The sequence below is a fragment of the Cuculus canorus genome, chromosome Z (genome assembly GCF_017976375.1).
Source record: "Cuculus canorus isolate bCucCan1 chromosome Z, bCucCan1.pri, whole genome shotgun sequence".
NCBI classification, from domain to species: domain Eukaryota; kingdom Metazoa; phylum Chordata; class Aves; order Cuculiformes; family Cuculidae; genus Cuculus; species Cuculus canorus.
The window spans coordinates 69,187,593-69,209,124 of NC_071441.1; the positions used below are offsets into that span (position 1 = coordinate 69,187,593).

The 21,532-nt window shown below is 42.7% G+C and overlaps 1 protein-coding gene across 6 annotated transcripts in view; it reads right to left on the reverse strand.

The window, feature by feature from the left end:
- The window catches only part of UBAP1 (ubiquitin associated protein 1), a 39,406-nt gene that overhangs the window by 17,683 nt on the left and 191 nt on the right, over positions 1-21,532 (reverse strand). For 3 of the 6 annotated variants that reach the window (XM_054054073.1, XM_054054077.1, XM_054054078.1), the window contains exon 2: positions 3,185-3,225. In XM_054054073.1, coding sequence (XP_053910048.1) covers positions 3,185-3,218 — 34 coding nt within the window. In that variant the 5' untranslated portion in view covers positions 3,219-3,225. Of the gene's footprint in view, positions 1-3,184; positions 3,226-13,624; positions 13,648-20,910; positions 21,024-21,416; positions 21,526-21,532 lie in introns of those variants that run through there. The other 3 variants (XM_054054074.1, XM_054054075.1, XM_054054076.1) reach the window with 3 other exon arrangements.

The following is a 21,532-nucleotide window of genomic DNA, read 5'->3' on the forward strand; positions in this document are numbered from 1 at the left end:
ACCTCACTGGCCACCAACACCACTATTTGAAACATTGCATCCAAGCAGTATTTGAGCCGGCAATTTGAGAACCTGGATGTGCCAAGTGTTTGCTTACGCAGCAACAGCAACTGTGGCAGGCTTTGCACCACGAGCAGTAAATCATGGCCAGGTCAGAGACAACTGGATCTCCTGACAGCTCCGAGTCCAGCTTCAGTGCTGCTACCATGCCCTGCTTAGTCCCACTGAAACAAGTTCTGCTCCAAGCAGGATGATCCAAGCAAAGCAGGATTGCTTCTCTGCATCAGTCCAACAGCCCAAATTGCTCAGTGTGCAAATACTTGCCTTGTCAGACCCACTGACACCATAGTGTCACACCCTTTGCACAGCTGCCACCTGTGCCCAAAACAGAGGCCAGCACAGGCAGTACCTGCACACACTGCAGTATTTATTTACATAGCAACACTGTTTTGGTATAGCCAAACAACCTAAACACACATAGGCTAGATGGGCCTCATTGGTAGCTGCCAGTTGAACCTCATTAAAAGATTAAGGAATAAAAACCTTCCAGTTACCTACCAGCATACTGAGTTGTTAACAATGACTGTTGCTGTAACCTCGTCTCAAATATTCTGCCATAAACCCTGCAAACACGTTAAGAAACACACCAAATGTTTTATGCCATTTGATGGTAAAAAGACTTTCTGAAGCAGAATGCTGATGCAGATGGTATTCACATTGTTCCAGCCCCAACAGAACAGCGCTAACCCAGTGAAGTTACAATCTGAGTCACAAGGCCAAAAACCCTTTCCTTTTTGTAAACATGTGACCCTTCTGCCTGAAGAACACTGACAGGCGAGGGCGCAAAGTATTTCAACAGCAAAACATTTCTAAAGCAATAGCATACTCTACATATACAAAGAGCTACACAAGCCACTGTTTCAATATCACATGTTCAAGTGAAGCAGTTAAAGGGGTCTTTTAAACTTATTTAATACAGCTGTTAACCACTTCTCCCTTTTAGCAAATAAAAACATAGTATGGAATTCCTGAGAATACCCTGGCAAAAACATACCTGCCAGTCTGATATCCAGTACGATATTCCTGGCCTAAGGAACTGCTATGAGATCAAGATTTCTCTCTGCTTTAGAGTAATGCAGAAATCACCAGCCAACTCATAGAAGTGTTCTCCAGTTTGGCAGCAAAATGCATATACTTCAGATAAAACCAGCTACTGGTTATGAATAGGGAACAATTTTGAAATTGAGTGGAACTTAGTTTTTGTGGTCACACAAACCACACTTAAGTAATTTTAAGAAATTGGAGTCCAAAGCTTTCAAGCTGTATAGCAACAGTGATGATACAATAGCAATATTAGCAAACTACACTTGGTAAAACCAACGCTTCTTGTGCAACAAGTAAGAGCTGCATTTCTATATGCCACAAATTATCAGAACTTAAGCTTCAACTGCCAATTATTCACATGACAGGAGGACATTCAAAGTGACATGCTTAGGCATAGTTACAGGTGTACACTAAGAATACCCTGCCAGACAGGAAAAGGATTCCTTCTGCTCCACCCACACCTTACATTCCCGCCTTCATCTCCATCTCAACATAGTTCCGAGCAGCCAGCTTCAGGTGGGCTCTGCTTGAGCAGAGGGCTCGGACGTGATGCTATCCAGAGGTCCCTTCCAACCCTTACCATTCTGTGACTCAACAACACTCCCCCGACCTCCAATAGGCAGCTCACAACAAGTACAAGTCATACATCAACTGCACTGACCAATTTCATTAGCCTGCCAGAGACAATGAGCTGAAGGCAGCTGGTGGCCACAGGCTTTACAATAAGCCAAAATTCACTGACTGGGATAAATTCTTAACAGCCTCGTGGACTTCAACAATTGTCCTGCTGATTTCTCAAGACATAATAAGCCAAGGAAGTTGCTCCACTACCCCTCAGTACTGTGACAGTGTCAGTGCTGTCATTAAGGCAGACAAGCTAACTATCCAGCCTACAGCACCACTTGATGCGATTTTGTTCTTTTGAAGCCAGAAGCATGTTCCACTGCACCACACTGTTCTGAGAAATATTTAAGACAGGTTGAGTTCTAGCTCCGAGCAAGGCCTTTGCTAGTCTGGCTTTAAAGCAGAAGGGAGAAATAAAACCAGACTCAAAAGACAAGCAGTTCATAAAGACCATTCACAGACAGAAGAGCAACTGCTGAAGATCTGGCAGCTCTCTAATAAAGCAACTGTCTTGCAGCAGCATCACTGGGCCACAGCAAAAGAGACCATCTGAAAATTAAGTTTTTGATAGCCCATTTTTATCAATCCTTAACCAAGCATTTACATGAAGCATTTTTTATTCTGTACTTCAGCTTTACACTTGCAAGACTGAACAAAAAGCTCAAGGCAAACAGGAATTCCCAGGGACCCTCTTATCTGAAAGATTATCCAGGAAGGTCAAGGCTGAGTTTCTAAAAGCAGAAGTCTCTAAAGCTTGCAAAACCATGTTAGAAATATCCCATGAACCTCTCAGTACTGCCCTGAATGATTACTGATTTGAAGAAGCAACACTCCATGCGAAGAAATTTAATGTTCCACAGAAATATTAATCTTCTCAACTTATAACCCATTTTCCAAGAGATAAGCACATATGCAGGCAAATGATTTTATTATACCAATCATCTGCATGACATTAAGCATTTCAAAAATAGAAGATTACATTCTCTTCCTCACTTGCCTGCTGAACCAGAACAGTCCAATTTAGGAATAAAAATTCACTGACGAGCAAAATGTAAGCATAGCCAAATGATAAATGGAAACCTTCACTTTCAATTTTACTATTCTCGTGACTTGCTACAGATCTAGCATCCCCTTCAGCAAACATTGGGTCAGTATCACAACGGCAGTTCAGCTTTGATTTTGAAGGGCAAAGCAAGGGATGGGGAAAGGCAAATGTCTTATTCTGCCATGAAGGAGCAGGGAACAGCCACAGGCTGAATTTCAGTTTAACCAAAGAACAGGCACAGCATCAACAAACAACTACACAAAAAGGAAGCCAAGGCACTTCACCCCTAACAAAAAACTACTCAGAGGCTAAACAGATCAGTCTCTATGGGCTGCCTAAGCTGGAACGTCAGTCAGCAGCAACAGTAGGATTCATCCTGTTGAAAATGCAAGGATGCCAAGTTTCACTTACCATGAGAGTCGGACCCCAACTTCTTAGAAGCCATTTAGAACCTGAAAAACATTTTGAAATGGCTTTAACAGCTTTATATGTGTAGCATGGCATAAGTCTCAGCAGTTCTACAGAGCTTTATCTCTAGTTTAGAGGAAACATTACAGACGCTTGATGTTTATCCTGTTCCCCAGACAGAAACTTTTTTCATAGGTCTGAGAACTGACTGAGCAGACAAATTAATTAGCCCACGGTCTGGCAATCTAAATGACAAAATGAAAAAGAAAAAACACAGCCAAGCAGCAGCCAGGTTCATCAGGAAGGTAGAGAGCTCCAGATCACAGTGCTCGGAGGTTGCTCTGCCCCAGTCCCATCAAGCACATCCTGCTTCCCCTGGCATTAAGAATAGCCCTTCCTACTGGAAATACCACACTGATCCTCTTCAGTTTAATCCCTGCTGCTCTAAAAAGGAATACTATCACATCGGCTACGCAGCCAGTCAGCCAGCATGGCACTTGTTGAGACACACTGGTAATGCACAGATAACACAGGTGTACAACAACAGTACCATTAGGAAGATACTTTCATATATGCACAAGAAAACAATACTACAATAGTGCTCATCCACAGAAGTTTTACTAACAGCTTCTAAAATTTGGATGCAAATCCTTCACAGCCAAGATGTTAAGGACAGAAGTGTCTAGCCAGCTTTTAACACAAGGCAGGCCTGTCCTGAGAAAAAGAGTCATTAAACACAGAGTTAGCGAATTAGTTATTAGCTAAAACTTTGCTCCAGGATGCTTCTGGTGTGTTCTATAAAATAACTGGTTCTTTTGCTAGATTGAAAGTGCATCACAAGATCTGTCTCAAGGAACCACAGCATAATTCTTGGAAGTGAATTTGTAAGTCCTCCTTTGACATTATACATGACAAAGGATCAGAGCTGCCCTTTGTTTCCTAAGTCCTCCAGCTCACAGACTGCAATCCCCAACAGCCATTCTTCAAACATGTGAAGTCACCTGGTTCACCCTCACCAGCAGCAGCATACAGCACTCGGAGCCTAGCTTGGAGCAGATCAACATTCACACCCATCATTACTCAATCAACGTCTAACTCTCAGCCTCACCGTTTCCATTATGGATTCCAACTGCAAGTGTTAAGGAAGGAGGAGGAAGGGCGTTATAAGGTGATGATTACACAGACAGCTTAGCTGCCTCCTGGCAGCTCCTGACATGACTGGCATCTCCTGACATGACTGGCATCTCCTGACATGACTGAGGTCCGGAAGAGCCAGTTTCAAGTACTTTAGGAAAGTGCCTTTTGCAGTGCAAAGGCTCCTTTCAACATTATGTTGAAATCCGTAGGTGAATCGATGCTACTGGCTAACAGGAATTCAACACTACTAAAGCCAAAGTTGTATGAAGGAGATGACCTGGGTGCCACCAGACTTCAGCAAACAGAGCAAGCCTGTGCTAAGTGACATGGAAGCCAGTCATGCCAGACCATTCCAGGGATACCATGTACATAAAAGTTCTGTGTCATTCTGGTCAATGTTTGTCAGGTTCTTCTCAGCACACCACACCATCTCTTTCAACATCAGTGCTACATCCAAACCACCCCACTAAGCCAGAGAACTGGTTTGGTGCAAGCTGGCAAATGCTTCTCAGAAGCAAACAAAACATTGCAGTTTCAAAGGCAGAAGAAAAAGGAGACGAATCAGCGCCCAGCCTGCCATCTCAGGAAGGCTGCAGAGGGTGAAGCTGCAAGACCACCTGATACAGCTGCATGTCAACTGCTAGCATTGAATGAGCTTCACTGGTCCCACTACCACAGAGATGGAGGCAAGACTGCAGACTACAGCACACGGAATAGGCTGCACATCTCAGACTCAGACTGTCAGGCAAGCTCCTATGTTGCCACTTCTTCTGTATGGGAGTAGAAATTATTATGACAAATTTGATTCATTGTTATTGAAAAAGTCAAGCCATGAGTGAAATTATACAACCTTCACAAACCTCACTAGTCCTCTGCATGTCACCAGAGACTGAGGCATTGCCTGCAAGCATGTACTACAGCTGCCCATCATCCACCGCTACTACAGCAGAGCTGACTTAGGGACAAGGCCATTACACGCTTCCTTTAGTTTCTCTGAGTTCTTTCCTCTAGTTACTCAGACTGAAAAGCAAGCAGCCCTTTTCTATAGGAATTTAAAACTTCTGATGAGAGGAAGAAACTGCTTTACTTTGGCAAGGAAGTTTTTTTTCAGCACAGCACTAGTCATCAACAGGCAATATAGTTTATGCCATCCAACTAACTTACCAGAGGGAAGTTACTCCAGACTGTACCTCCATAAAAGACATGGAAAACTCAAAGAGATCATTCTCAGATTGGTAACTTTTCTGGGGATCAACTGCAAGGACGCACTATGCTTACAGTCTCGCACACTGATTTCAGTTAACTGAGCACTAAGTTACCATGACACTTTCCATTTGCTCCAGGGACATAAGCAGCAATGTGTAAAAATCCCACAGAATCAAAGATGAGCACACATGGCACTGAAGGAGTTTTGCAGTAGTGTGTTTGGAGCTGCATAAAGCCTTGGATGCATCCTCAGTGTCAAAATACCCCATGTAAGCAATAAGCATCTGTTTTTTGCTGGCACTCCTGTAGTAAAATCCCAGCATAGATCATGGACCTACGTTAACTTCCAGATGCAGTGGGAAAAATGATCCCTCTGCCATATGCAACACTTGAACTACAGAACTTGCTAAGGCACACCAATAGCAAGCCAAATGCAAAACAGACCATTTCCAGAGAGACAGTCACAGTTTAGAGTCAGGCAGCAGTTGAGCTTACAGCACGCAAGCTCCCCTCAATGCACTGTAAACGTGCACTTACTCAGATGCCGTTACTGCAGAAGGCAATGTCAGCAAACAGAACAGTTAAGCACCACACACAGTAACACAGGCTGCCAGGCACATTTCATCACCTCTGTTGCAAAGGGGGTTTAATGAAAGTAGTGTCTTCTGACTAATCAGATTTGTTAGGCTATTCAGGTACCACTGTAACAAGAATCTTGCTTTTGCTCTGTCCTACCAGCTGGAAAAAAATAACTGCAGCCAGTCAGAAGGGGACTGCGGTTGCTGCTACACTTCTGGGCCTGAGCTGTATTTGTTTACTCAAAGCCACATCACTGTGTAGTACATGTACGCTTACCTTAGTCAATGCCTTTTTAGACATTTAAAGGACTTGCTTCCAAAGCCTGACTCCAAGCTACCTAATGGACAACTGCAGCCCCATTGTTGTTCCCTTCATCTCCACAGTCCAGAACAGGATGCTGGAGGGCAGCTGTGGGAACAGCACATGACAGTACCAATTTTGTTCTGATGCTTTCCTGCATTTTACATTGACAAATAAAACACTCCGCTGCATGTAAAATTTTTCAACACCTTTCCTGGGTGAGGGAAACAAGCAAATTGCACAGTATTACAAGGTTTGCTTACAGTCACCCACACACCCTCTTCTGTAAGCACAGATGTCGCTAGCCACTTTCCCTCTTTTTCGGTTCTGCTGTGAAGTTGCAGATAATTATTATTTCTATGTTCCTTCCATCTCTGTTTTCTCAGAAGTTTCTTCCAAAAGAGTTCTCACTAGTAAAACTGGAACACACTTTGCCACTAATGGTCGCCCCTGAAGAGATCAGGGCTACAAGAACCTAGAAGTTAAGCAACTCTAAGGTCAGTTGTCACTGAAGCAACCTCTTCCCTTCCTGTCTGTATGCTCATTTCTACTTAATGACACCAAGGCAACGGGGCAACACTGTTAAACCCAGCCATCCAGGGGAACACAGCACAACAGAGCCCCAGGAAAGAGCAGAGGAGCTCAGAGTGATCACAGGAGAGGAGGGGGGCACAGGGAAATCACCACCACAACAAAAGCAATACAAAGAGGCAGAACCAGAGAAGTGACAGAACAAAGCTGATGACAAACACAAAGAGACAGATGACAAGCTGGAAAAGCTTGCAGGGAGAACATAGGGATGACCAAAACAGTCCACCTGCCATGTTACCGCCAAAACCTGAAAGACTAATTAGGTGTTCTGCTAGACAACAAGGAGAACCCCGAGAAGCACAGCTTGGTGCAGCCAAACCATATCAAAGGGCCAGTCACATCAGAAGATGAGAAAATAACTCCTAGTTGTAACTAGGAGTGACTCAGAGGGAGCTGCTGCAAAGTTAGGATGGTTCATAATTATTTCCATGTTGCTTCCATCACTGTTTTCCCTGAAGTTTCTTCTCAGAGTTCTAACTGGCCAAGCTGGAAGTATCCTACCACTAACGGTACTTGGAACAGCTTTCTCTGATAACACAAGGCCATTTAATTACTTGTCAAGAATAGGTCTTTTGTTCCTATTTCCTTCATTCCAAGGTGCACACATGCTTTGCTTCCAGATCACAAAAACTCTGTAGTAACTCCTACGTAAGAATCGGCTAAATGATAAAGGTACTTATGGGTCAGAGGAAATCAAAATGCCATAATCAACTCAGCACATCTATAATATACAGGTAGGAGACCTGATCTGGCAGCTTCCATTTTGGCTGCTAACATACATTGTGTAGTTTAAGTACACAGAACTGAGGTTGCATCCACTCATTCTGGAAACGACAAAAACGACAAAAAAACTTCAAAGAGAAGATCACTTTTTTGCTGCCTGTATTACATTTATGAGCTACTACTGATTTTACATTGAGAAACAGTGAAAAGCAGTTTGATTCAAGTGATTGATTTCTAGTGTGTGACAGGTATTCCAGATTTAGACAGCATTCTAAGTTTTCACTGTAACTACTTGTTTCAGTGAAAGTGAAAGACTATAACAAAAATTGGGACTCTGTACACAGCCTCATAAAACAATAAAAGTAGACAGTGCTTGTTGCCAAGATAAAACAAAAGTTAAGGTTCTCATAGCAAAGCTTCCCACCTAAGTGTTCAATCATTGCTATGCAACTGAGGCCTCTTAGGTTGACTGACAGTAAAAAGCTGATCACAGAAAAAAACTACAGCACAAAACAGCTTCTGTTTTCATTTACTGCACTCTCCAAATAGATGGCATCACCCCAAAATCTGCAGGAAATGCTTCTGTACCTCTAACAGTTCTGCAAACAATGAGCACAGTCAGTTGCATGGTGCTCCCCACTCAAAGCAGGGTCATGTTGAGCCACTTTAGCAGCCTTTTGGATAAAGTCATTGTAAAACCAGATTTGACGTGCTGCAAATGCACTGCCTGCTGGGAGAAAATAAAGTAAAAAAGAAAAACCATACCTTTCACTAGTCTTAACAGAAAAAAAAGTTCTAAGTATATCTACAGCAATTCTTTTTAAGTGCTACAGTTATCCAGGAGATAAGGTACACTAAGATTCTGAGTCTCTTAAGACAGCCAAGAAGAAACCAGACCCTCGTTGAAGTAAATACAGGTATGGAGTCTCCAGTTAATTCTCAATGGCTGCTGGTTAAAACAAATCTAATGTCCTTCCTGATTTCATCTCGCAGGATACACGAACAAGTAGCCACCCTACATTTAACCAAGCACAGCGCAGGGTTTGCACTGATAGCAGGGGCAGAGGGAGGGCAGGATGCGATTCCTCTGCTGCATACGCACCCCACGGTTTAACATCCGTTAAAGCAACTGTGATGAGAGATCACAATTTTGGATGCTATCTTGTAAATCCCATTTGTTATTTCCAGTGGAATGACAGTGGGGCAAACGGACATAAACCAAAAAAATCGCACTTTTAGTTAACATTTCCAGAATACACAAGAAGGGAGAACAGGGAGAAAACAGCCCCTGAAGAGTAGGCCTGTGTGCAGATCTGGAGTAAGAGACAACACGTTTTAGTGATGGCAGTCATATTCATTATGGGACTTTACATGCAGATGCTGGATGGCATCTTCATAGCAGTGACAAACACTAGAAAAAAATCAATTATTCACATTGTGCTGTTGCTTAATGCAACACAGTGGGCAATTAGACCTTCTGCTCCAGTAACACATCAATGAACAGGACATTAAAGCAGAAGACTGCTCTTCCACACACTGAGAAACACGGCACCTGCTGTCCTGTATAGATTCACTGCCTTAATATTACATAACTGTAGTTACATAGCTATTCCCATGTCACATCCCATTTCACTCATTAAAGACACAAAAGCATCTACTATTTGAGCTGGTTAAGGATGTTAGGCTCCCGACTGGTAACAGACAGCTCTATCCCTCCTTTAAGATCCTAACTGCGCATGGGGAACATTAGGTAATTTACCATACATTGCACCCAGAAAGAAGGGAAGATCCTGCAGCAGCTGAGGAATTGCAGCACAATAACACATGAGTTTTTCAATCACTAAGCAGCCACATGTTTTGAACGACAGTGAAACTTAAACACAAGGCTCTAGAACTACACATTTCACAGGCAAGAGCACAGGAAGATTGAAAGTTATTTATATAGACAGTCTTGTAGTCAAGCAGATCCGTGCAAGCTTTTCTCTTGGTCAGAGACCAACGTTTCAAACACAGGGAAGGCAGACGCACCTACTCTAAATACACATTCAACTGTTGCAGCAAACAGGTGACCTATTTAAAATGGACTCTTCACAAAAAGAGAGCCTTGTCACAAGAGAAAACCATTTGCAACTAACACCTAAGGCTGGCCTGACTTCCAAACTCAAACAAGGGGACAGCCCAGGTTCTGTCAACGATGAGATGGGGATTTTAGAAAGTAGTAGCTATTAGTGCCTGTTACCACAGTTATTTAAAGACCATCTAAAAAGAAGAGCGGAAAAAAAAAAAAGATGGGTTTACATTTCTCTTTGCTTCCTCGGTTCAGCTTCACTGATCTGAAAGCCATACCATCACCAAGAAAGGATATTAGAAAAAGAAGGATTGCCTTCCCCTCGAGACCCAACACAAACAAGATAGGCATTTTTGCATGATAAAACACAGCAGAAAATAGAAATTTGCTGTGCCATTCCTACATTCTAGGGGAAAAGTGAGAAAAAACGACCAGCACTCATACCATCAATGAGGGCTTACAACCGTTAGATCCTTCAGCAAACAAACGCCACATTTGTTGAGCAGAGCAACTGCTTTTTAACTACTACTTGCCTACAATCAAAATTTGGATAGCAAATTCCTATCACTTCTACGAGCTTAAAAAACGGTCAGATAGAACACATCTATTAACCATTAACAAGTACAGCTACTTCAGCTTAATTAGCACAAGACTTCATGCTACTATGAATTAGTCCATTTTTTTCCAGAATGAGAGACTGCTGGCTAGAGAAATCTGTGAGCTCCAGCAACAAAACAGGCCACTTATTTTCTCATTTTGGTAAAGATGCATGAATAAAAAGTGGAATATCCAGCATATTTAAAATGTAGCCTGGAACCCAAAGCAGCATAAGCTAAATAAAATGCTCCTCTATTTGTTGCAGTGACACTTCAGTACATAACAAGCTGAATTGGAAGAGTCTGACTATTAGTAATGCTTTAGAGTTGCCCCAGTTACAGATGAGGAGAGCTAGACAAACATTCCCAAAATGTTGCCAGCATAACAGAGTAAGCCAGCTTTTGCCATCAAAATGCACCCTTTTTTAATCAAAAAATAACTGCACTGATAATGTTTCAAGCTTTTTCTTCTTATGGTCTTTGACCAACAGGGGTGCACAGGTGCCTGATCTTGTATTACCTAGTAAGAAGTTCAGCTTTGTTGACCATAGCAGGACCTACTCTCAATACCGCCACAAGAACTCCAACTACTATATTGCAGAAAGCAAATTGCATTCTTTTGATAAAAATTAATTAACCAGAACATAATGCATTTTAACATAATATAGCAACTACTGACTCTACTTAAAACACATTTCAAAGAAAGCTATAGAACTGTCACCTTTCCCCTGTCAAAGCTCACCACGGTACTATTTATCCAGAGTTATGATTTTGGTTAGAAATTTGGTGAAATACAGGTGTTAATGGAATTACTTTAACAAAAGACAAAAAACACCTAGTAAGAAATAAACTTGGCTAGAACTTTTTAAATAGAAAAATAAGACCTGTCAGCAGGTCAAACATGACTTACCATGTCACATATTTGAACTCAGCCAAATCACCTGCCTACTGCACTGTATGAAAATAATGGGACCACTGTCAGACTACTACAGATTCATCAATTTTTCCTCTTACATGAGGGTCACGCGCACCACCCACTCTCACCACGCATTTAATATTTTCCAAGCAAAACTCAGTATGGTACTGAGAGAAATTACAGCCTGTTAGATTAACTATTCCACCTACAAACAACTCTCTCTGCCCTGCAGCAAGCAGGCTAAAATCTTGAACTCTGCATGGGAGCCATTGCCTCAAATCCAGATTGCATCCTCAGTCCAAGCAGTTTAAATGCAAGTAAGGCCACCACCAGCCTTCTCCCGCTCCTACAGGATCTCTCCCACAATGAGGTGTAAACTGCTGAACTCTTCCAGCCATGTCACATCCTGTGTTTCCACTAACATACCTCATCTCTCTGAACTAAAAGAGCCACATTCATGAAAATGCAAGTTCCCTGCAAATTCCCTTAATTTAGAAGTCATAGAATGGTTTGGGTTGGAAGGGACCTTCAGAGACCACCTAGTACAACACCCCACAGCCCCCCCCCACCTCACCCCCACCCCCACCCCCCCCATGGCAGGGACATCTTGCACTGGATCAGGTTGCTTAAAACTCCATTCAATCTTGCTTTCCAGCAATGGGGCATCTGCAATTTCTCTTCACAACCTGTGCCAGTGCTTCACCACCCTCATCACAAAAAATTTTCATCTTTATGTCAAAGCTAAACCTATCGTCTTTCACTTTAATCTCTCAGTGTTGCCTGTGTTCCAGGAAACATCCCTATTTACCATAGTTTACTTCTTCACCAAATACATGCATTGAGATAGATGAAAGCAGAAGTTCTAAAAACTCCCTACTACTGAAGCACCTAAGAGGTGATCATGGACTACCTGAAAAAGCATGCCCGCCAAAATGCTTTTGTGTCAAGCAAAAACAAACTCATACCACCTCAAGTATTCAAAACAGACCTCATGAGCCTGGTTTGCCTTTGTCTTTACAGCACTAACGTGAGAAATGTGAATTCTATCTCAGGTACTACAGCTGTGATACCCTGCACACACTTACTTGAATTTTTTGGGGGGTTTATGGACTTTCTTCCACCCATCAACAACTCACTGGTACAGTTTCAGCTTTCAATGCTAGCTCATTTTGTCCTTAATTCACATGTTGCTCCAAATAAGCCAAGAGGTACCCGTCTTCATCCAATCCTTCCCATCAAGGCTAACAGAAGAAAATAAGTGTATATAGAAACACACGTCTGGAAAGATCCCAGGTTTTGCTGCACTGACAGACAAAACTTGCATTCAAGGAAAACGCTAACATCATGACTGCTGAAGGTTAACAGTCACTTCAGCTATTATCATAAGCTCAGTGCTGAGGTCTCAGTAGGGAAACATGACTTCCCAGTCTAACTCAGAACAAAGAAATCAAACTGAAATAAAAATGTGAATTAAGCTAATAAACATATAGTCCCATTGCAGTAAAGCCTACACAAGAAACGATCTTGTCTCATTTTCAAATGGAGTACGAGTTAAAACTCCTTTCATGTTTTTCCACCCCATCCAAACAGGACTGCAAGACTGCATTTAAAAGGCTACCTAGATGGGAAATACTATCAGTAGCCAACACTGAATTAAATTCCACTACCAGAAGCCATCTTTTAAATAAGCAAGATCCATTAATTTTAATTAAACATAACTGGTTCATAACAGAACATAAAAAGCAGAAAACAGTTTTAAAATTTAAAACTTCAAATAGTTTAAAAAACTTCTAAAGACCTTAATTATTTCTTGGAAAGGCCATTTAGCTTTAGAGACTAAAGCTGGTAGCAAAGATTCAGTTTTGCTCTTTAGAGACAAACAGGAACATAAGTACCATTACCAGCTACCAAAAAGCATATACCTGACATATGAAAGCAGCAGACACCTAAGCCAGCTCAGCAAAGTGGCTCGTCTACTTAGGGTTGCTTAAATGGAAATATGGTTCCGCCTAAAGTCAGGAATAAAGTAACACGGAAAAAAACAGAGAGAGAATTAGTAGATCTGTTAAAAGAAGTGAATTCTACATGTGCAGCTTCCACAGCTAAGGTTGCTAGCAGGTAAGATACATAAACACACAATCCCGATCCTCCCAGAAGGGAAGCAAAGCAACTACCCAATGCCAAAATGTAACTTTCAAGGCTGCTCCAGTTGCTGCACCCGCATTTACAAACTGCTGCAGAAAGGCTTCCCATTCCTCCCTCCCTCCTGTGCAGCTACATTCAGACAAGATACTCAGCAGATCCCTACAATATTTGCCCCCACCTACCTTAATAATTGTTTCCATATAAAATGAGTTTCAAGATTTCAATTTCCACACTTGCAAAAACCTGAAAAGGCCCACTTTCCCTCTACATAAGGCAACAACTCAGGTTGCCCTCTGTACACTGCAATCCCACACCTGTAGTTAATGTTTGGAGTTTAAGGACCCGTGTAGACATGCAGCTGCACTTCCCCACAAACACAAATGATCTGTCACGAATGCAGAGAGCAAAGTCCAGAACCTCACGGGGTTCTGGGAGGGACAGACACACAATTACATGCCTGCCAATGATAAGGGGCATAGGAAGACTGAACTAGAGTTCTGCGCTGGAGTGGAGTGGAGTGGAAATCGACCACAGCCACAGAAAGACACCACTCCTTGATGAAACTGCCTATTAAAGGGTACAGGATATTCACACAGCCAAGAACTGAACACCCTCACACACACAAACTTGTCTTTCATCGCCTTTTCCCTGAGTGGAAAGTAGATTTGCCAAATATCCCTCTACTCTCAGCACCACCTCATTCTTGCATGAGACTGCAAAATAGCTATTGAGGCTCTTAAGAGGCAGTGAAACTATGCCTCTTTTGCAGGTGTGGGAACAGCACACAAAGCTGAAGCAGTCTGCCCACAGCCAGCCAGCTCAGCCAGCAAAGCAGCCAGAACAGAACTTGTATTTCCAGAATCCCCAAATCCACAGCTACCCCAGGAATCTCACTGCATTCTGTCAAGTCAATATCTTTGTCCCCCACAGTTTTCCCTATCAAATCACTCCTGTTCTGCTTTTCACCTTACTACAAAAGCCTTAAGGACATTGTTTTGGACTGATAATACAAAACTGAATTTACTACAAACTTGATTTCTAAGTTACAGCTTCAAACAGACTTAAACACACAGTTCTGTTACACACTGCATCTCCTGTCCCGCTCAATGGCATCTACCTTTTTGCCACACATTAGAAATTTTTTCTGCAGATACAGTAACGAATGCAACCCCTGAAACACTTAAAAGCAATGAATAACTAAACAGAAGCAGCTCATTTTATGAGTAAAAGCAGTCTTCAGAGATGCATTAGCTTCATTTTCTCAGGACATTGATAAATCTGACTCAGCTTCATCAGTCTAGTCTTCCTTCTATTTGATAACTAGACCTGAGTAGGTTGCCGGATGAGTTTGCCCCATGGCCACACATGTAGTTACACCCCCAGCTTCTCTTTTCCAAACACGTCACAGACTAGCAAAAACGTGAGACCACTATCAGTACAGACACTGGTCTCAGTGGGCCATCACTGCTGTGACAAAGGAAAAAGGCAGGAAGATTACTTTGTTTTTAAAGCAGGAAAGTGGAAAGATGATGGGTTGGCCATTCCTCAGCTGAGATACCAGATTTTCTGCTGTAACTTAAGAATCAGACCCAGCCTGCCTCTTCTATAACCCACATCTGATTCAATCCAGCTTCCTTCAGCAGATAAATCCAGTGTTGCCTATCGACTGAACAGGAACATCACATTTACATTCCTGCAGTAACATCAAATTACAGGAGAAGTACACCTTGAAGAAGATTTGTAGAACAATAGATACATAACTTCTACCCCTTCAGGCTGGGAGAGAAGACCTTTATGTTACCAGAATCAATTTATTCAGAGTACAACAGGACCCCTGAACCAAAAACTGGTCTATTTCAAGCCTTCACCTTCTTGGGAGAGGGGAGAAAAGCCAGAGAGGTAGAAGGCAGAACTTCGCAGAACTTCATCAGTGCAATAGCCTAGCACATACAGAAACCTCAGGAGACAGGCAGATCTTCAGAACCGCCTATTACCTGCATATGCAAAATGGAAGCTCCAGTATGAAGAGGATACAATCATGTCACATACACAGATTTGACAGCCATTGTCAACCACGTGTGTTTCCAGAGTTCATCCCCAGCTCCAAACGCAGCTGAGGCCACCCAGCCACTCCAGCCACATTCAACTTGGTCTATCCTCATTTAACTAGCATCTCACTATATACTTGTGGATTCTTTACACTGTATTAACTAAAGATTTTCCAGTTGAAGACCTTCATGTAATGGAGGAATGGGAGTCCTGGAATGCACCTCCCCCTTTACCTTGCAAATCTGAGATTTCAGATTATCATGGTAATACAAACAGTTGGCTGACTAAAACTTGATAAACAATCTTCTTACCCAAAGATTTTCTTTAAATTACTTCTCAAATCAATATCTAGAAGACTACCTCAGATAGTTACACACTTAGTGGTAAAGGTAGTTGCCGGCACAGGCCCTACCAGCCAGTAACCAGAGATAGAATTACAGCTTGATTAATAATAAATCTACGTTTATAAGGAGATTACAAATCTAAGAGGCATGTAATATAGAAATCTGTCCCCTCTAAATCTTTATGGCTCATTATCCACCTTGATGGCAATTATGTTACAGCACCATAATTTAAATACCCATTTTTATTACGAAAACCTCAATTAACACCTGATTTAGGGGACACAATTATCTGTCCCCCTTCCTCCCAATAAAGGGCCCAAAAGGACTTTCAGAAAAGCACAATAAAACCCCTCCTTTTTGTACTGTTACAAACACAGCAAGCAAAATGAAACTCAATCTTCCAGCTTATTTCTACCAAGTTGTCAAACAGCTTGGCAACAAACTGCTTGTGGTGATGTAATACCTAGTTAAAAGATTAAGAACACATTCTTTTTTCAGAGGGTATGCAGCATAAAGATCTTATGTCCTTTTTCACCACGCACAATTTTAGTCTAAATTATTAATAGTGATTTTATTCATTTAAACTCCTTTCCCTGCTACATGTGGCTCCTATATTCCCATTGGAAATTACTGTACATTACTGTGCAAGGATACCACGTGACAGCATTAGTCAGTCGAGTGGAATCCAGAACAGCTTCGCTGTGTCAGAATAGGAAATATAGATGCCTTAACAATTACTTGCAGAGTGTTTATAAACTAGGGATCTAGTTTTATTTTGGAGTTCAGAACTGATGGGGCAAATCAAGTTGAACACGGAAGCACAGCTCCAGATCAAGCCCAGTGCTAACACTCGACAGTACAAGTGGTAACAGGCATACTCTTAGAAATCCAGCCTCCCAGACTCTGGGAATACATCTTAGTCATTTCAGTCATGGCTTCATCAGCTGCTAACCCAGCAATGTCACACGGTGCAAGGACAAACACACACACTAAGAGAGAGCTTAAATCAAATCTTTCTGATAACCTACTAGAAATGCTTATCTCCAGCAACACAGACCAGACCAACTGGGAGCTCACAACTTTATTACCAGTTTCCACGACACCAACTACCAAGACCTTAGCAGCAAAACTACGTTCCTATTCAGACCACCTCCCAGATGAGGAACTGACTTCTTCCTGGATAGGACTCACCTTCTTCTGGTTTCCCCATCACAAATGTGACCATGTAACAGTTACTGACACAAAACACAGCTGAGGAAAGACATGCTCAGGATTTCCATTTGAGCCCCGTCAGTTAGTAAGAAGCTGTAATGTTACTAATGCAACATGGCACTTTGAATTCATCTGCTTTCTTTTATGAAAGAAGATTTAAACCTAAGTCAGAGCAGTGACATTCTTTTCCCTCTTTGATATCCTTCTGTGTTTCAAGTATATCACAAGCATAAAGCCTTCTGAAAAGGCCCCGTAGCCTTCCAAAGAGGAAAAAAGTCCAGATCTAGACTGGACATCGAAGCTATTCTTTCAAAATTCCCCAAGTCCAGGAAAGACAGCATATCTTAACATTCCAGAAAATGCCTTCCCCATGCAAACAAGAATCCGGGAGATCTCTGATCACTTAAGCAAGGAAAAAACACTGATGTCCAGTTCCTCTTGGGACAGCTCAACACAAGACTGCACTGACTACAAAAGGTCATTAGGGACAAAGAATATGAGCTTATTCAAAACAAGTCGGAGGGTCAAAGCATTAAGCAATGCACTTGCATACCAGAGCATTACCCACCTAAGTAGTTAACACAGAAAAACTGTGAGCTCAGGCTTGTATCCATTAAATGCAATCCTAGTAATCCACTGTAGAGTAGTATGTGCTGTAAAATCAATAGCATTGCCTTCCCAGTTATCAGAGCAAGCAGGCACAACAGAGGGAAGAGAAGAAGCCAACCTTTCATATATCCTGGAAGACCTACTTTTTCAAAGAAAGCTATTTATAACCCGTAAGCAACCCTTCCCTGCTTTCCTTCAAACAATAGTTTTCAAAAACATCTTCCACAGCTTTTAGGTTACAGCTCCACCAGACCTTCATTACACTGACATTGGTCTGAATCAATTTTAAATAGATGGTAACAGATGAGAGATCCTTGTGAAACAACATCAGAAGCTCTGGAATTTATGACTGAAAAGATGGAGTGATAAGGGTAGAAACAAAGCAGACAGCAAAGGCTGGATAAATGTCCTGTATAATAAGTAAAACTAGATTTCTCATACATCATTTATCACAATATTGCAGCCAGCACCAATTGCAAAACACAGGAACAAGCTGATGTCAAAAACTTATGATATAGAGACTGGACATGGACAGCAATACTGAATGGCCCCAATCTTTAATCCCTTAAATTTGTTGAAACAGCAGGAAACCATAAGCTCATACAATTAAAAAGGAGAAGGATGAGTAAGGTAATGCCTTCTATGGCCTTACAGCGCTTCTGCCATGAGCACCAGGCAGAACTGCTCTGGCTCGCAGCATGGCAGAATCGGATGAGGTGGCCTACTAGATTGGTCCAGAAATCCAACTCCTACACTGGCTGTGGGAGATTTTTGTCTCTAGGATAACACATATTGGGCACTGCAAAACTGACGTGAACAATGGTGGTAGCGCTCTTCCATGTTTTTGATTATTTTTCATCACTTAGATTTATCTATTCATCAACAAACTGTACAGCAAGTCTCCCAGCTGATCACTATATTCTCTATGTTGATCAATATACTCTTAATAAATGTTACGTTCTCCTTAATGAATTGAACTTCAATTTTCAGATTGTGTTACTTCACACATCTTATACTTGAGATTGCCTTGGGTTCCCCTTCAAGGTTTCAGGTTACCTTTGTTTCAGCTTATGCAGAGTGTCTGATCTTAGCAGAAGCAACTTCTTCCCTCACTCCTTTGTACAGTCACGGGGAAAAAAAAAAACAAACTATCAAACTTGTGGGCCAGATACAGCTGATGAGACAAGAAAAGTGCTGCCACTTTCAGTTTTGAGACTAAAACCACAAGCTCACAAACACAAAGTTTAAAGACCATGTTTTCGCTCCCCCTTACCATCAGAATTAAGGTTTTGTCTAAAAGGTTTAAGACACCCACTGCTGTAAACTACAGCATCACCATCACTTTTGAACCACCACTCTGCACATACAGAAAACTGAAGTCGTTATGCAGCAGGGCTAACAAAGTTCTGCTACCTAACACCATCCTGCACACAGCCTCGAATACATCAATCCCATTGCTGCACTGCAGCCACAGGTACCATCTCACCCTACTCTCCTCCCCATGGCTGGTACAACGCGACACACACAGCTCTGCTCCACATGGATAAAAGGAGAGGAGGTGACTAAAACAGCTTTTTCCCCTCTCCCCTGAAAATGCTGTTGAAAGCAGAGATGCCGAGTACACAGGGTCAGCCCAAAGAAGCTAGCAATTGCAGGAGAGCCTGCACAGGGGCAGGAAGTCCCACGCTTCAGGGATGAAAAGGAAGGCAATGAAAGGTCTGGCTGCTTACCACTCTTATTTTATCACTCTTAAGACTTTCCCTCTTTTATCCTGAACATCCTAGAACTCAGGTGAGGCAAGATTCCCACCACCAAGGTCCAACAAAAGCCTCTTAACCCTGTAGCAGGCTGTGACATGCAGCATTCCTTCCATCAGTAGCACAGTCACTGTGAAGTCACATCACCAGTTGCAACTCAATTCCTCCTTAATTTAGCCATACTCCCTTGTCACTTAGGAAAATCCACCTTAAAGTGCTCAGACTGGACATGAGTACATCTTAGTAAGTCCATGACAGCAGCTACATTAGTCATACAGCCAAGTGCCACAGTCCACCTGCTTATTGCTACTGTAATGAGGCAGAATAAATGTCGTAAGATTTCAGCAAGACTACTTTTTTTTTTATTTATTTGGCCTATGTGGAATTTTTAAATAACACAGGGAATAAAATCACTTGATAAGGTGTCCCTGCCCAAAGCAGGAGGGTTGGAATTGGATGATCTTTAAGGTCTTTTCCAAACCAAACCATTCTATAATTCCCTGTTTCCATCTATTGTCATTTCCTTTACTAATCGAAAACACAGCAATCCTAACTTGCTCTTTAACATTATATGTTCTGAGTTATCAAAACTCAGGAAGACCATTTCTGAATTACAGTAAATAGCTTCATAAAAGCATGTTTAACTTCTAGCAAGCACTGAGCTAAAACAAACAAGGTATTATCAGGAATTTGGGAATTATGACACTGAAGCATTCTCACACCAGTGCATACACCCATGGTATGCCTGCATCTCTATGATCCTTTTCACCATTCAAAACCAAAAAAGCTAGCTTGGAAAGATCCAGAAACAGGTAATGAGCATAAACATAGATGTGGAGGGCCACAGCCGATGAGGTAAACAGGACTCAATGCTTCCCAGGCCACGCCTGCAGTTCTGTTTTGGTCCTCGCTATAGAGAAATGATGCGGATAGCTGGAGAGGGTCCAGAAAAGGGCCACCAAGATTATCTGAGGGCCGGGAAACCTTCCTGGCAAGGTAAGGCTCAGAGAACTGGATCTGTTCAGCCTTCAAAGGAGAAAGCTTAAGGCAGACCTTATTACCACGACCCAGGGTATAAAGGCTGTCTGCCAAGATGATGGAGACTCCCTTTTTACATGGGCAAGACAAAGGGTAATGGGCATAAATTGTTTCTGGGAAGATTCTGGCTGGATTCCAGAACAAAATTTTTCCCTATAAGACGAGTTAAACACTGGAACAATCTCCCCAGGGAAGTGGCCGATTCCTCTACACTGGACACTTTTCAGGCTCAACTTAACAGTGTCCTGGGCCATCTAATTTAAACTATACATCATCTAAAACGCTGGACCAGATGATCCCTGAGGTCTCTTCCAACCTGGCATTCTGTGATTTGGCTTTTCAGCCTATAAGAAGATGCAACCCAACAGTGAACACAGCAGAAATCTAAAGTCATGAGTGGTATAGGGAAGACAAATACTATGTTTTTTGTAACACAGCAGCCAGAAACTAACAAGTTACCTGCAGAGAGACTTGAGAAAAAAAACACAGTCCCAGACAAAAGGGGTTCTAATTCTTCAGAGAAGATGTGGTTACCATGTTGGTGGGACTTGCTCCCAAATATCATAGGCACGAATCCTCGCTCTGACCTCAGCAGCAAACAGCCCTCAGAACGCAGTTTCACCAGGTGTTACAAAGCAGAAAAGCACTCTCTGACTCCAGGAAGCCGTTGGAAAGAAGAAGACCTCTGCCGTCCCAATCTAGACCCGGCTCCTCCGAAACAGCCGTCCTTTCGGCCCCTCAGAACCGGCCCCCCAGGCCCGCCCTCCCCTCGGAAGGAGATCCGGTCCTTCCCAACCCCCAGCCGTGCTCCCCGGACCCGGTCCCTCCGCGCAACCGCGCCCCCACCAGAGCCGGTCCCGCCGGACCCTCCTCCTCACCTTCCCCGCTCCCTCCGGTTCCCCAGGGCCTCCCCATCACCAACACGAACCCACAGGCAAGACGGTGCCCCAGACTCGCCCCCTTACCAAAAAAGCCCGCGCGGAGCCCCAAGCCCCGCAGCCGTCCCTCACACCGGCCGGGCCCCGGGCGAGCGGAGACAGCGCTGAGGCCGAGGCCCAGTCCAGCAGAGCGCTCAGCTGCA